Source organism: Gymnogyps californianus, chromosome 2 (assembly GCF_018139145.2).
Source record: "Gymnogyps californianus isolate 813 chromosome 2, ASM1813914v2, whole genome shotgun sequence".
Classification (NCBI taxonomy): Eukaryota; Metazoa; Chordata; class Aves; order Accipitriformes; family Cathartidae; genus Gymnogyps; species Gymnogyps californianus.
In genome coordinates this window covers 146288438-146301174 of record NC_059472.1, presented here as the reverse complement: position 1 = coordinate 146301174, position 12737 = coordinate 146288438, and the positions used below count along the sequence as shown (strand labels likewise).

General features: G+C 34.8%; 1 protein-coding gene across 1 annotated transcript in view; it reads right to left on the bottom strand.

Moving 5' to 3' along the window:
- Positions 1–12737, bottom strand: part of MALRD1 (MAM and LDL receptor class A domain containing 1) — a 295587-nt gene that overhangs the window by 221481 nt on the left and 61369 nt on the right. The window contains exons 14-17 of the mRNA XM_050890929.1: positions 11297–11449; positions 11040–11145; positions 9404–9771; positions 7339–7751 (exon numbers count right to left, since the gene is read on the bottom strand). Of these exons, the coding sequence (XP_050746886.1) occupies positions 7339–7751; positions 9404–9771; positions 11040–11145; positions 11297–11449 (1040 nt within the window). The remainder of the gene's footprint in view (positions 1–7338; positions 7752–9403; positions 9772–11039; positions 11146–11296; positions 11450–12737) is intronic.

Genomic DNA, 12737 nt, shown 5'->3' with positions numbered 1-12737 from the left:
CAAGGAAGCAAGCAGACAATCAAATCAAGGCAGAAGGCTGACAACATTTGACAACAATAAACCTGGTTCAATAAGGGCAAAAGTGACTGCAGAAAATCTGAAATCATAGTTAGAATATCAAAAAGGGTGAGCCTCTCGATGCACCAAAAGCTGTCTGCAGCACAATGCTTCACAGCATGAGGACAGATGTACCAGAGGTTAGGTTAGCTGTCCAGCTAACTGCAGTGTATGTCTCCCAGTGGACTGTTGCCACACCCACAATGAGAACAAAACAGGCATGCAGTGGTAGCTCCCAACTCTTGGCAGTATATCACAGGTGGGAGGTTATAGCCTCATTGTTGTGCTAGTAGCCCTTAATAGACTTTTCTTTCAATAATTTGCCAAGTTACTTATTGATGCCATTCATACTTCCTTGTACCCAAAACATCCCTCAGCAATGAACTGTACAATAGGCCATCCTAAAATAGTATTTCCTTTTGTTTTGATTGTGTTGCCTAATAATTTCACAGAGTACCTCTCATTCTCTGTATTCAGAGAAATCATTAATGATCATTCTCTATGAAGCTTCTCTATGACATGCTTAATTTGATGTTTCTCTGTTACATCTCAACCGTCTATCTTTCTAAGAGGAACACTTTTTACCCAAGTAGTCTAGAAAGAGTCAAACATTTCTACTTTTTTTTTTTTCAGCTTAATGTTCCTAACGTAAGGGCAAATACACAATTACTTTGATTTGTTTTGTTAGGCTGTATAGAAGAAAGAGCACGAACTGTTCAGAACCAGTTTCCTTCCAACAACACTGAGAGTGGTAAGGATAAGTCCTAGCTGCATGTGCTGGTATGCAACTGTAACAGGCTGAAACGTGGTCTCCTCACGTTGCTTTTCACACTAGGTCCTCTTTGGGACAATAAAAAGGTATGCGTGCTCTTCCAGAAAAGCTACGTGAAAGAAGTAGAATAAGGTTAAGTTTGGTCAGCTTTGTTTTCTGGAGTACACCAGTATAAGTCCAGAATTTCAACTTGACACTTACCAGTTAATGATTAGAGAAGACTGAAAAACTCCCACACTTAAGTCGATCTACAAAAGTACTGATGTTACAAACCCCACTGAAAATTTCTCTCAGAAGTGCTGTGAAATGTGATATGAGATCTAGAACCTGTAATTTCAATAGTTCTGATGCTTTTTATATAGGAAATGAAATTTGAAATTTTTTTACTTCAAGGATATTATAGCTGATGAGAAAGCCTACCAAGACATTATCTTTTCTTAAATTTATATAAAAGGTATTTAGTCTACTATAACAAGTCCTGCTATATTATTCATGTATGAAATATAATTATCACCACTAGAGATGCATGAAATAAAAACATTAAATTCTGAAACATCACAATTTGCCATAGCACAGACTTTTTGTTTGAAACAGAACTCAAAACAAATTTAAAAATAGTTTTTAAAGTAGAATTGTGCCAAAAAGTCCATTTTCCACTAGAACTCTGAGTTTTTCATTATAGAAATGGGGGGGGGGGGGGGGGGGGGGGAAGGAGTGTTGCTCAATCTGCCCTCTCCTCATAAAAGTAATTGCAAGAAACAGCTAGAATTGCAGAAATAACTGAAGAGGGAGCTTTGTGATCCTGTTTCACTTGTTACAGAGCAGATCATCAGAATCCCCAAAGAATAATTACTATCTCATCTCACTGAGGAATGAAAGAGGGAGGGAGTAGAGGGTGAGAAAGTAGATACTGCCTGTGTGATTGTGACCAGCTACCTGGTAGTACCTTAAATACATTTTTTAGCCCTTCCCGTCTCTCTTTTTAGATGAATGGTAAGAGCCTGGAAGCAACTAATGTATCTTTACTAAACACTTATTTGACACCACACTGATCTTATGTCAAGGGCATACCAAAACCATAGTACAAGAAGTAGCTCAATATAATTAAGGAAAACCTAACACAGCTCTATAATCACGGTTAAAAACTTAACTACAACTATGCGCTTCCACAACTAATTCCATGGCTAAAAGATAAGAGTAACTGAAAATAAAACATGTTCTGAGTGAGCTAATGTGCCTTTGAATTTGAAAATCTTTGTAAGAAAAGGTATAATATACCCTATATCTCCAGAATAGAAATGAAAAGATGAAAAATGAAGATTTAAATTAGTGTATTAAAAGACAAACAATGACCTTAATCTAGTGTCCCAGAAATGAAGAAAACTTCCTTTAGATTCTTATCTGTCTTTAGACAAATCCTGCTGCTAAAAAATAAAGTCAGTTATTGATTTAGCACCATTCAAGAAGTATACTTGAGGATTTATGTGTCAGAACTAATTATGACTAACACTTCACCCTTCCCATTTGAACAGCCATATAACTGATATTATATTAGATGATTTTGTCACAGATCACAAATAATATATTATTAGGGCTGTGACTAACTTAGAAAATAATTTTAGAAGTATTTTTCTCTTTCATCCAAAGTATTGTGAAATATATTAATTTTATTAAGGATTTCTTTGAAAGTGACCCAAGGCTGCTTCTTCAACAGTCAACTAACAGCTGTTAGGGGTAAAACTTCTAAGGTGGCTGGCTGTCTAAGTTGGGACTGATGACGCTTGTAATGCTTCACTCAGTGAAAATCCTGTTGTAGCAAAGTAAAACAAAGCCTTCCTGAAGGCTGGCTTTCATTGCTTCATGTCTGCAAGGGTAAGGGGACCCTAGTGATTCTCAAAGATGTTTCCTGCTATCTGATCTAGAAATGATGCTCAGTGATTGTAACAGGGAATGCCTCACAGTTCTGCACCAGGTGGCTACAACATCAGATCCTATGAGCTGAGGAATGTAAAAGGCAGATGGCATGTGGGAATCCCTAAGGATTCTAGGATTTACAAGAACAACAGCAACAACAAAAAAGCTGTAACTACAGTCATATTGAACATTTCTACCTTGCAGATGCTGCACTGGTAGACAACTCACATCACACTACGTAACATCGAATGAGACAAAAGGATTTTAGAAGACAAGTTAATTCTTTTTCATACATTTACAAGCCACAGTAAAATGCCAGCGTCAAAGTCCTTTATGTGAGAATGCCTGAAATAGGACTGGTCAGTGCTTATGCTTTGATAGCTCAGCCTGAATAAGAGATGGGGGTATTCAGAACATCAGAAGAATGCAAAGACACAAGTCACATTTTGCTTTAACAAAACAGAGGTCTGTTTCAGGACAGAAAGTATTTTTTCCCCAAACTGACAAAATTTTGAATATACAAAATTGCCTTGTTTTAAATCGTGAGCAATGAATGGTGCAACCAGTATACCTGAAAACAACATGTTAGAGTATCGAAGGTACAAATAGCAATGTACAAAAAAAAGGGAAAGAGATTCACTGTGCTTCAGCCATCTGTCTGCCCATGTTTGGTCATATTCCAAACCATTATATCTAGTTTAAAATGCTGCTCAGGAGCTTGAGAAATCTAATTTGCACCATCATCAATATATTCAGGCATATGTGTTTCAGAATCAGGCCCTTAAAATACAAACAGTTTGGATTCTACACTGAGAACAACATAACAATAGCACAACAGGTACTAAAAACAGTAGCTGGAGAAGGAAGGTTGGCTTGTATTTGTGTTTGTAGAACACAGTGCTATTTTATATTCATAGCAAATGTATCATTCTAATTTTCAATCAATATTCCATTACTTTCTAAGCTAACACCTAATTGATAATAAGAGTAAAATTATTACAGTGGATTTGGTTGTTTACTTTTCTTAACCACTTGTAAAATAGGAAAATACCAAATGCATTTTATATCTACTTAATTGCAATTTTATTTTGCATATAAACTTCCATAAGCTAGTATTTTTCAATAAATTTTCATTATTTATTTTCTCCTGATTTTGGTCCTTGTTTTTCACCCTTAAAGGGAGAAAGTTTTATATTTGAAGCGACATGTAAGGTTTTATATATGATACTCAAATTACTAAAATTTTTAGTAATGATACGCAATATAGCATTAATTAATCACGTACTTAAACAGCATATTTGCATTTTTAAGTTTCATAACAGCCAACTTAAAAAAAACTAGACTGCTCATTATAAAATCATCACAGAATGTTAGACTCCTTTACGTATTACTTATGCTTTGGAGTATCAAAGATCTATAACCATCTTTGTTTACAGAGATAAACATACATATTGCAGATGAACAAAAAGTGAATTGGATTGGGGTAAAGGTAATTCATTTTTCTTTTTTTTTTTTTAATGATATATTTTGCAATATAGTAAAGTTGCCCTAGATATCTTATGATGGACACGGTGGATATGTGATTTATATTATGACTAAAAGAAGACTACACTGCCCAAAAGGATTGAGATAAAGAATTTTGCCATTTTTCACAAAATATCACCATTTCTTTTTTCTGTATCTACAGAAATTTGAATGAATAGAGCAAGCTAAGACAGCTACATTTATCTAAGATGTTAAAATAGAATCTTTGCACTTTCTTCTGAGCAGAAACTATTTCAGGTGTGATTATTCAAGGAAGATAAAAGCAAACACTATTCATCATCAATATAAGTAGACTACCATGGACAGATTCTTATTTTACTACCTTTTCAAATGTACTTTTAAGGAAAAGACATGTAAATAAATTTCTCAGGGAGATTAAAATAGCTGTAGATCAAGTAAAAAGACAAGTACACTCAACAACCTATTCTTTTTCATGTTGAAACAAGTGTCTCATAATAAAAAGGAATATCTTGAAAAGGAATATATTTTTAACTTGAAATTTTTACCAAAAAAATTACTGTAATTTCTGGCAGATTATTAAATCCTTTGCATATTTCTGTGTCATACCAGTTCTGAATTCAAAGGGAAACGCTAGATCACTAAAGCTGCAAAAATGAGTTTTATAAGCATGTGTATTTTGGACCAGTTTTGTTATTTGTCAGTATTAGTATTTGAGAGAGATGCTTAATTTTGGCTCAGAAAACTGCGTTCCTTTCATTTAAGTAAGTTACCTCTAAATTTCCCTTTTCACTGATCCAGCTGCTCTTGTTCTGCTCACTGATGTCACGTTTAACACTCTGATGTAAGACATCTAATGGAACAGCAAAAAACTTCAGTCACGGTTTGATGGCAGCTAGAACAAAAGTTTCCAGAGAAATTTAAGATTCTGGGGTTTAGTGGGAGCTTGTGTGAGCAAAGGAAGCCTTCATGTGCTGTTCCCTTTGGGTTTCTGCCAGAGCATTCAATTAAAGGCCCTACAGTTTCATAGCTATTGAGTTCCAAACTTTCAAAAGGGCACCTGGCTTTCCAGAGGTCCTCAAGTATCTTTCTTTGCTGCTTTGAATTTTTGGCTGAGAACTCCTCCTTTTCCTAACAGTTAGTATATAGGCACACTTGTTTATATGCTCCCAAAGCTGGCTTCCCATGCTAGTAAATAAACTGAAAAAGTGAATTTGAGGGATTTACTATTCACAGTGATTCTTTCTTGGAATGTGGTAAACAAATGACAGACTTACATAGGGAAGAGGTAGCATCAGCTATCTCAGATCTATGATCATCTCTTACATTTAGAAAATAAAAAGCAAAAGGAAGGTCTGTGTTACCTGTCAAAGACTTAGGCCATCTTTAGTCCTAGAGTCTAATGTTTTTTATTCACTAGGAATCTCTGAAAATCCTAAAACAGCTGACAAGATGCTCTGGCTAGAGATGGAGAAGACCAGGCAGTCAAGATATGTATTTTGACCAGAAAATTATTAAAAAGTTCTATCTCATTTTTATACTTTCAAGAAAAAAAATCCATTCTCAAGTGAATCTAAACATTTTCTTTGAAGCATGGAGGTGAACTACAAGACTTTAAGCACGTGGTGTGAAAACACTGAACCACTAACTTTATAGGGTGTGGGGAACACAACTTAGTAAACAGAGAGGCTACAACTGTAATACTGTTACCCAACCATTAGACAGCCCAAAACTAACTGAGAGGCTGTTCTAGTACACATCTCAGTAGAAATACTTCAGAGAAAAAGTGGCAACAGAATGTGAAGACCTTTCCGCCCCCCACGTGTTTAGCCCTGGAAGTATCCAAACACTATCCACTTAAAAGGAAGACTGGAAAGAGGTCAGCACTTGGCAACTTACTAGCAACAGAATAACAACTTGTTCTCTTCAAAATTTCTGAGTTTTGAAGGGTCGTAGGTTGTGACACAGCAAACTCCATCATAAGAAATGCAATATACAATAATGAACATCGGATCTTGATCTCTTTCTTCAGAACAAACTGGCAAATTATACCTTACACCTCATGTCCCTCAAAAATGACTACAAAAACCAAAAGTACATTGAAAGAATATAAGATCTTTGCATTCCCTGCACAGAACTGGGCAAGTACGACAGAAAACCCTGCAACACTAACACATTAAAAATATTTTCAGTTACTGAACAGACCTTCCTAACCCTCAGGAGGTCAAATAAAAAACAAGTACTCTCCTTCCAGGTGCCTCCATGCAATCACAGTAATATTAAGGCCTTTTACTCCAAAGAGGATAAAACTTCTCTCCACCTAAAAATAATCTTTTGGGAAATAAATGTGGGACAATCTAAAGAAAATATTGCATTATATCAGATTTAAAAGGAAGGTGTTTCTTTTTATAATATGTTTGCGGTTTTTTTTAGGTTAATTTTATGACCAATTGGCAGGCAAGTGAAATAATGTCTCCTCTAATAAACTTGCAGGTTCATTAACTTGACCAGAATAAACAGATCTCACATAGTAAAAGGTAAATAACATATACAATTTTTAAAAGGTGAGAAAATACATCAAGATTTGTAGCTGTAACTTACTATAATCATATCTTTCTCCAAATCGTATTTGATTGTTGACCTAGCCTTGCACCCAAGTATTTTGAACTGATATTTTTTCTGGCATTATATAATTAAAGATTAACATGTAACTCTGGAAAAGTAACACAGAGAAGAGGATATTTTTTTTAACAGTCGTTTCTTCATGAATGAATCAAAATTTTTGCCAAGCTGTTCTGTAGCAGATTCAGACAAGCTTGTTTCACCAAATGCTTGAAAAACAAAAATAGCATCTACTTTAAATACCACGTGTTCCTGTTCAAAACATTAAAATCAAGTGTTTTAGGGGGAAAAATAAATTCAATAAAAAATAAATATTTCAGACATATTTTGTCAAAAGAACCCTACAAATGTATTTCAAAGTAAATTTGATCAGACAGTTACAAATAGCTTTGGGATTACACAGTCATTTATATACTTGCAGTGTTCTACGATGCAGCGAATAAGCACTTCACAACCTAGAAGGATCATACCTGAAATGGCTTAGAGCTGCTGATGTACAGTGTCTGTCTGATCCATCTGTTTCCTTGATTTCCAAACTTGTACCACAAGAGCCATCCTTTGGTATTACTCACAGTTCTCTGCAAGACTGACAGCTTGTAAACTTGCTTTCCAAACATATGGTAATGAAAGCGGAAAATACAAGTTCCGTTGCCAGAAGGGTTGAAGAGAGGACTAAGCAAAACTGCTTTATCTTGGAATTGGCGTGGCTCAGAGGATTCCATGTATAGGTAGTGTCCCCCGGCTGTGCCTGTCGTGTGATCCTTTAATGGACCTGTATTAATCGTGGGGGTTGGACCCTGTATTCTGATCCAGTCAAAGTCATCCTCAATGTCCTGCTCCCAATTGCACAGCCCGTTTTCAAAGTTGCACTGTAGGTCAGGGTCTGAAATGTAAACAGAACAGACTGTTAAGTGAAAGCAGTATCAAAGGTGATCATGCTTTAATATCTTTTTTCCTTGCAAAAATTTCTTTCTAATATCGAGAAAAGCGCATATCTTCTTGCAAAAAATTCGCTCTGAAGAATAAATATACACTCACCTGGACAAAAAAAGAAAAATAAATCTTTACTTAATTACCTCCTCCCTCAATATGTATCTGGCAAACTGTACCTAATTAATTTATTGAATAAACAGAACTGTGAATAACATTTTATTATTCATATTATCAAATTCATGTATTTTTATAATTAAAGCATGCAAAATTCTTTAACTGAAATTTAACTGAGTAAAGGAGTTAAAACTGAGGTTAATTGGATGAAATAAACCACAAGATACAGTCTTGTAGGTATGTGTAATAAGTGACCTAATACGTTTTTGCATGGCAGTAGTCCTAAAAATGGGTTGTGTTTTAGATCTTTAGTATCCTCAGTAATAGTGGCGTGATAGCTTTATCAAAGCTAAATTCAAGAGAGGTATTTATAACACAACTGCACTGTATTATTTGACACCAAGGTAAAACATATTCATTAGACCAATTACTTCTAATGTAAAAAAATAAAATGTGTATCAGAGGTGGAGAACTTGCATTTCATCTTTTCATCTGCCCTTCATAAACAGTGACTGACATAATAGCCAATTCTTTTTTTTTTAAGCAAGCTGTTGTTTTTTATGATGTTTGAAATTGCAAGTCATGTAGTACTTTCTTACTATAGACCTCAAAATGGGTTATAAAGAAGATAGACATTTTACAAGTGGGAAAAATGAGATAGGCTGGAAAACCTTCACTTTCTTTTAAATTCAGATAAGTTTTAAGTTGATTCAGCAAATATCAGTGCAGGCTGGTATCCCCTCAAGCACATAAGTTGTCCCCTGTTTCTCAAACTCATTGTGATTTGCAGTTTAGTTACCTCAGGATGTGATAAAGCAACTGCTAGTTAATTTCATTTTATATTGATGTTCTTGAGTTCTGAAAATTGATGAATGCATGCTTCAGGGAGAAAATCATCAACAGCACCTTTCAGCACTGCAAGGTGAATGTCAAAAATGTGAACGACCCATAGCTTTCCTCAGTACTTACAAGTTCTTTCTTTGAAAGGGACAATTATGTCTAGCATGACTAGTATCTTCTAGTACAGATATTTTAACGTTTTTTATGTAGAAAGAGTATAGGTCATAAAAAGAGATAGGACATACACTCCTCTCAGTCCATATATGTCTTCCACTGTACTTTCATCAGTATAATGTACTTTCATCAGTATAATCAAAGACAGCATGTTAACCCAAATCAACTGGCAGACTGTGAATCCTCTCTTTTAAAATAAACTTGTAAAGTATGTATGTATTTTACAAAAGCTAAAGAAATATGACTCATTTGGATAAAGGAGATCGAATTCCACTTACACTCAGTTGTAACTCATCATATGTATTTAAGTTAAAAATTTTCAGTGTCTGTTTCATCAGTAACTATATTCGGTTGAATCATCACCAGCTGTGACACTGATAGGCTGTAACAGTACTGTGCTTTTTTACTCCAGGGATGAATTTAGCAAATAAATTTTGGTTTGATATAAAGTAAGCAATAATGGAAAGTACTTACTACAGTTGTCTTCATCCGATCCATCCCCACAGTTATTCACAAGATCACAGACCAATGAACTGTCAATACACGCTTTTGTGTCTCTGCACCAAAAATGATTAGGACCTTCACAACTTAATGCTGGAGGTGGAAGAGCACAATTTTCAAATGTAATATCATCAATTGCTGAGACGCCGTCATAAAAACCCAGACTGATTTTATCAAGTGATAATTGGAAAGGATGTGGAAGGTGTCCAAGTTGAATGACTGCCTTCAACCATTGATTTCCCTCATTGTAATATGCCCTCCAAAGGATGGTAGGCTGTTTCAGCCCATCCACAAGCAATTGCATCTCTGCTGCCCCAACTGACTGTCCGTAATTGTAATACCTAAAATGATAAAAAAAAAAAAAGTTAAGGGTGCAAACGATGAGTATGGACCATATTACATATAATGGCCAGTATCTTTTCTGTCATAGCTCTGTGAAATATAGGAAGTCCACGGTGCCTATTTCCAATTGACCTGTAATTCAATCCACTTTCTGTATGATGGTAGGGTAGGCTGCTGTATCAGTCTAGGGCTCATTTCAAGAATTGAAGATTATGAGAGAAGAAGCACACTTCATTAAATTTAAACCCATAACTGAAGAGACACATTTGCTTTCATATTAAGCAATGAACACTGCTCACTCAGATGCGTAATATGTTTTTTATAAATTTAATTCAATACATAATTGTAAAGTTTCAAGAAGGAAAAACAGAACACTTAATGAATGCAAAAGTATACCTTCTATCTATGTTATTGTTAACATGCTGCATTTTACAGCATTTTTGGAGGATCTCAAAGCATTTAAAAATCATAAATACTTAGGTGAGCAATCATACAACAAAACTGGGAACAGAACCAGGAACAGAACAAACAACTTGTAATTTCCAGACCTATACTCCAACTTCAAGTCTTGAGTCTTTGATAAAAAGGCATTTCCTCTTCCTATGGCAAATGTATTTGATATTACTGAGAAAAACTGCACTTAATAATATCAAAGTCAGGCTAAACATTTATTTAAACAGTAGCACCACTTTTGACCTTAGTAAACAAATTATTACAGTTTACTTTTTCTGTCCCTCTTTGACACGATTGCACAAAGACTGAGACAAGACAATAACTGAAAGAGGGTTTTTTTTTCTATGTATGTAAAGAAAGAATTGGAAGCAAAGCTCCAATTCTTGCACTGGAGCTTTCACTTAAAGGTGATACAATCTAATTTTGGATACTGTAGGTGACTCAAGGAGCTACTAGATTTTTGGATGGTTTCCTGTTCTTGAACAAAATTCCACAACATCTTCAAATCTATTTAACCAAAGTAGAAATGTTAGCAAAATGACTGTGGTATTTGTCTATGTATGTGCAGACACAATCCTTTAATATAATTTTGCTCAAAGCCTGACAACAAAGTCATCCCATGTTTCAGTTCTGTTCTCCAGGTGCTTCAACTTATTTCTGTGAATTGTTCACAATGAAGACTATATGATTAAAGAATAAAAAGAAGTAAATACTGTAGAGGAAGATATGTTTATTGCAAACTATAACCTCAATTTCAGTCCAAGAGAAGCAAAGTGAGATGCTCCATGAACTTCAAATCTAAATTATTTCATACCAAAAGGACAATGTGCAATTTGATCCAGTTTGCCTGAACTTTGGGCTTCGTAGCCGAGCTACTTGTGAAGTGCCGCTGCTGTTTTTCAGAACGAACATAAAATGACCTATCAAAATAAAACAGAAAACAGCTTTTCAGGCTGAAGAAAGAAAGTGTTTCTAAAGGTTTTTAAAGCATTCATGACCTCCACTTAAAATCTGATTAAAGAGCAGGTATATCTATTCCAGTTCTCTGCTTCTAGGCCTGGCTTGTCTTACCTTCAGATTTGTTGTAGGTGTGATCCTGCAGAGGAGCTTGCTTCTGAAAAGCAGGTGCAAGAGCACTACTGGAACTTCTTACCCAGTCAAATTCATCTGCATTTGCAGTTTCAATCCAACCACAGCTCCCTCTTTCAAAGTCACATACAGCAGCTGAAATGAAGTAAGAGACATTTTACTTTATCTCTGGGCATGACATTACTAAACAAGCTTTGCAGCATGAAAAGGAAATAAAATGTTTCTAATACATCATCAATATTCTAGAAAGAAGTCTAGGAAAGGGTCATGGGGAGGCAGAGTACAAGATGAGGTATTTGTTTTATAACAGTCAGGTAAAACAGCAGTCCCACAGAAACAACCAAGCCATCATTAAATGCAATGTATTCAGTAAAACAAGTCCTCCCCTCTAAAGGCACTGCAGCCAAAGCACTCAAAGCATGCAAGGAGGCGCTGAAAACAAACCTCATAATCCTCATGTTACAGAGCAAGAACACAGAGCACACAAAGTAGTAACAAGCCTTCTGCAAGATCTTTTAGGGAATAAATGTTGGAGCCAGAAATCAAATCCCTTATTTCCTGAATCTCAGCAAGTATGCTAATGATAACAAAACCCTTCCTCTAGTTATAATAGGAATTAAGTTAAATATCAGACATTACTGAGACACTGTGATATTGGTAAAAGGAGGAAATCTCTGAAACACAAACTATTGGAGTGAAAAAGATTTGAAAAACATATTCAGCTGTATTCTTCAATTCTTATTTTAAAAGAGGAGTGGTATTTTAGAAAATGTGTATAATACAAAATAAAGGAAAGAAAGGAGTGGAAGGGTGTCATGTACGAATGAATGTAAATTAACAAATATTTATTATGTTAAAATGACAAAACATCAGGTTTTCCTCTTCTGCACTTTAAAAAAAATCCTCATTAAACCACAAAATTATATTTTTGAGTCCTGTAATTGTAACAGGCTTTTAGTGGAAAACATTAAGAAAATTATTTCACAATTTTTTTAAGCAATAAATTATTAGTTATATACATAGAATAAATAAAAAAAGAATCAGACATGACTGTCAGAATTCTACCATTATTTTATAACATCTTGTCACAACTTCCAGTGGCCATATCATTACAGTATAGAAAATGCACATTTCAGAATCAAATGAAGTCTCTTGGAGAATAGGATTACATAAATGTTTATTTATGGAAGATATAGGAGGTTTTTTGATTTGTTGGTTTTTTTTCTTCTTCTTCTTTAAGAACTGTGTCACATTGTTATACATCATTTGTTAGAAAGAATGCAAAAATTACTAACCAGGCAAGTTAATATTATTGTTTGTTAGGGCTTCTAAAAAGACAAGATTTTGTGGATTATTAAGCAAAGCACACAGAAATCCACAGTTATTAATGCTGCTTCAAAAAAATTCATTCTACAAATATGGA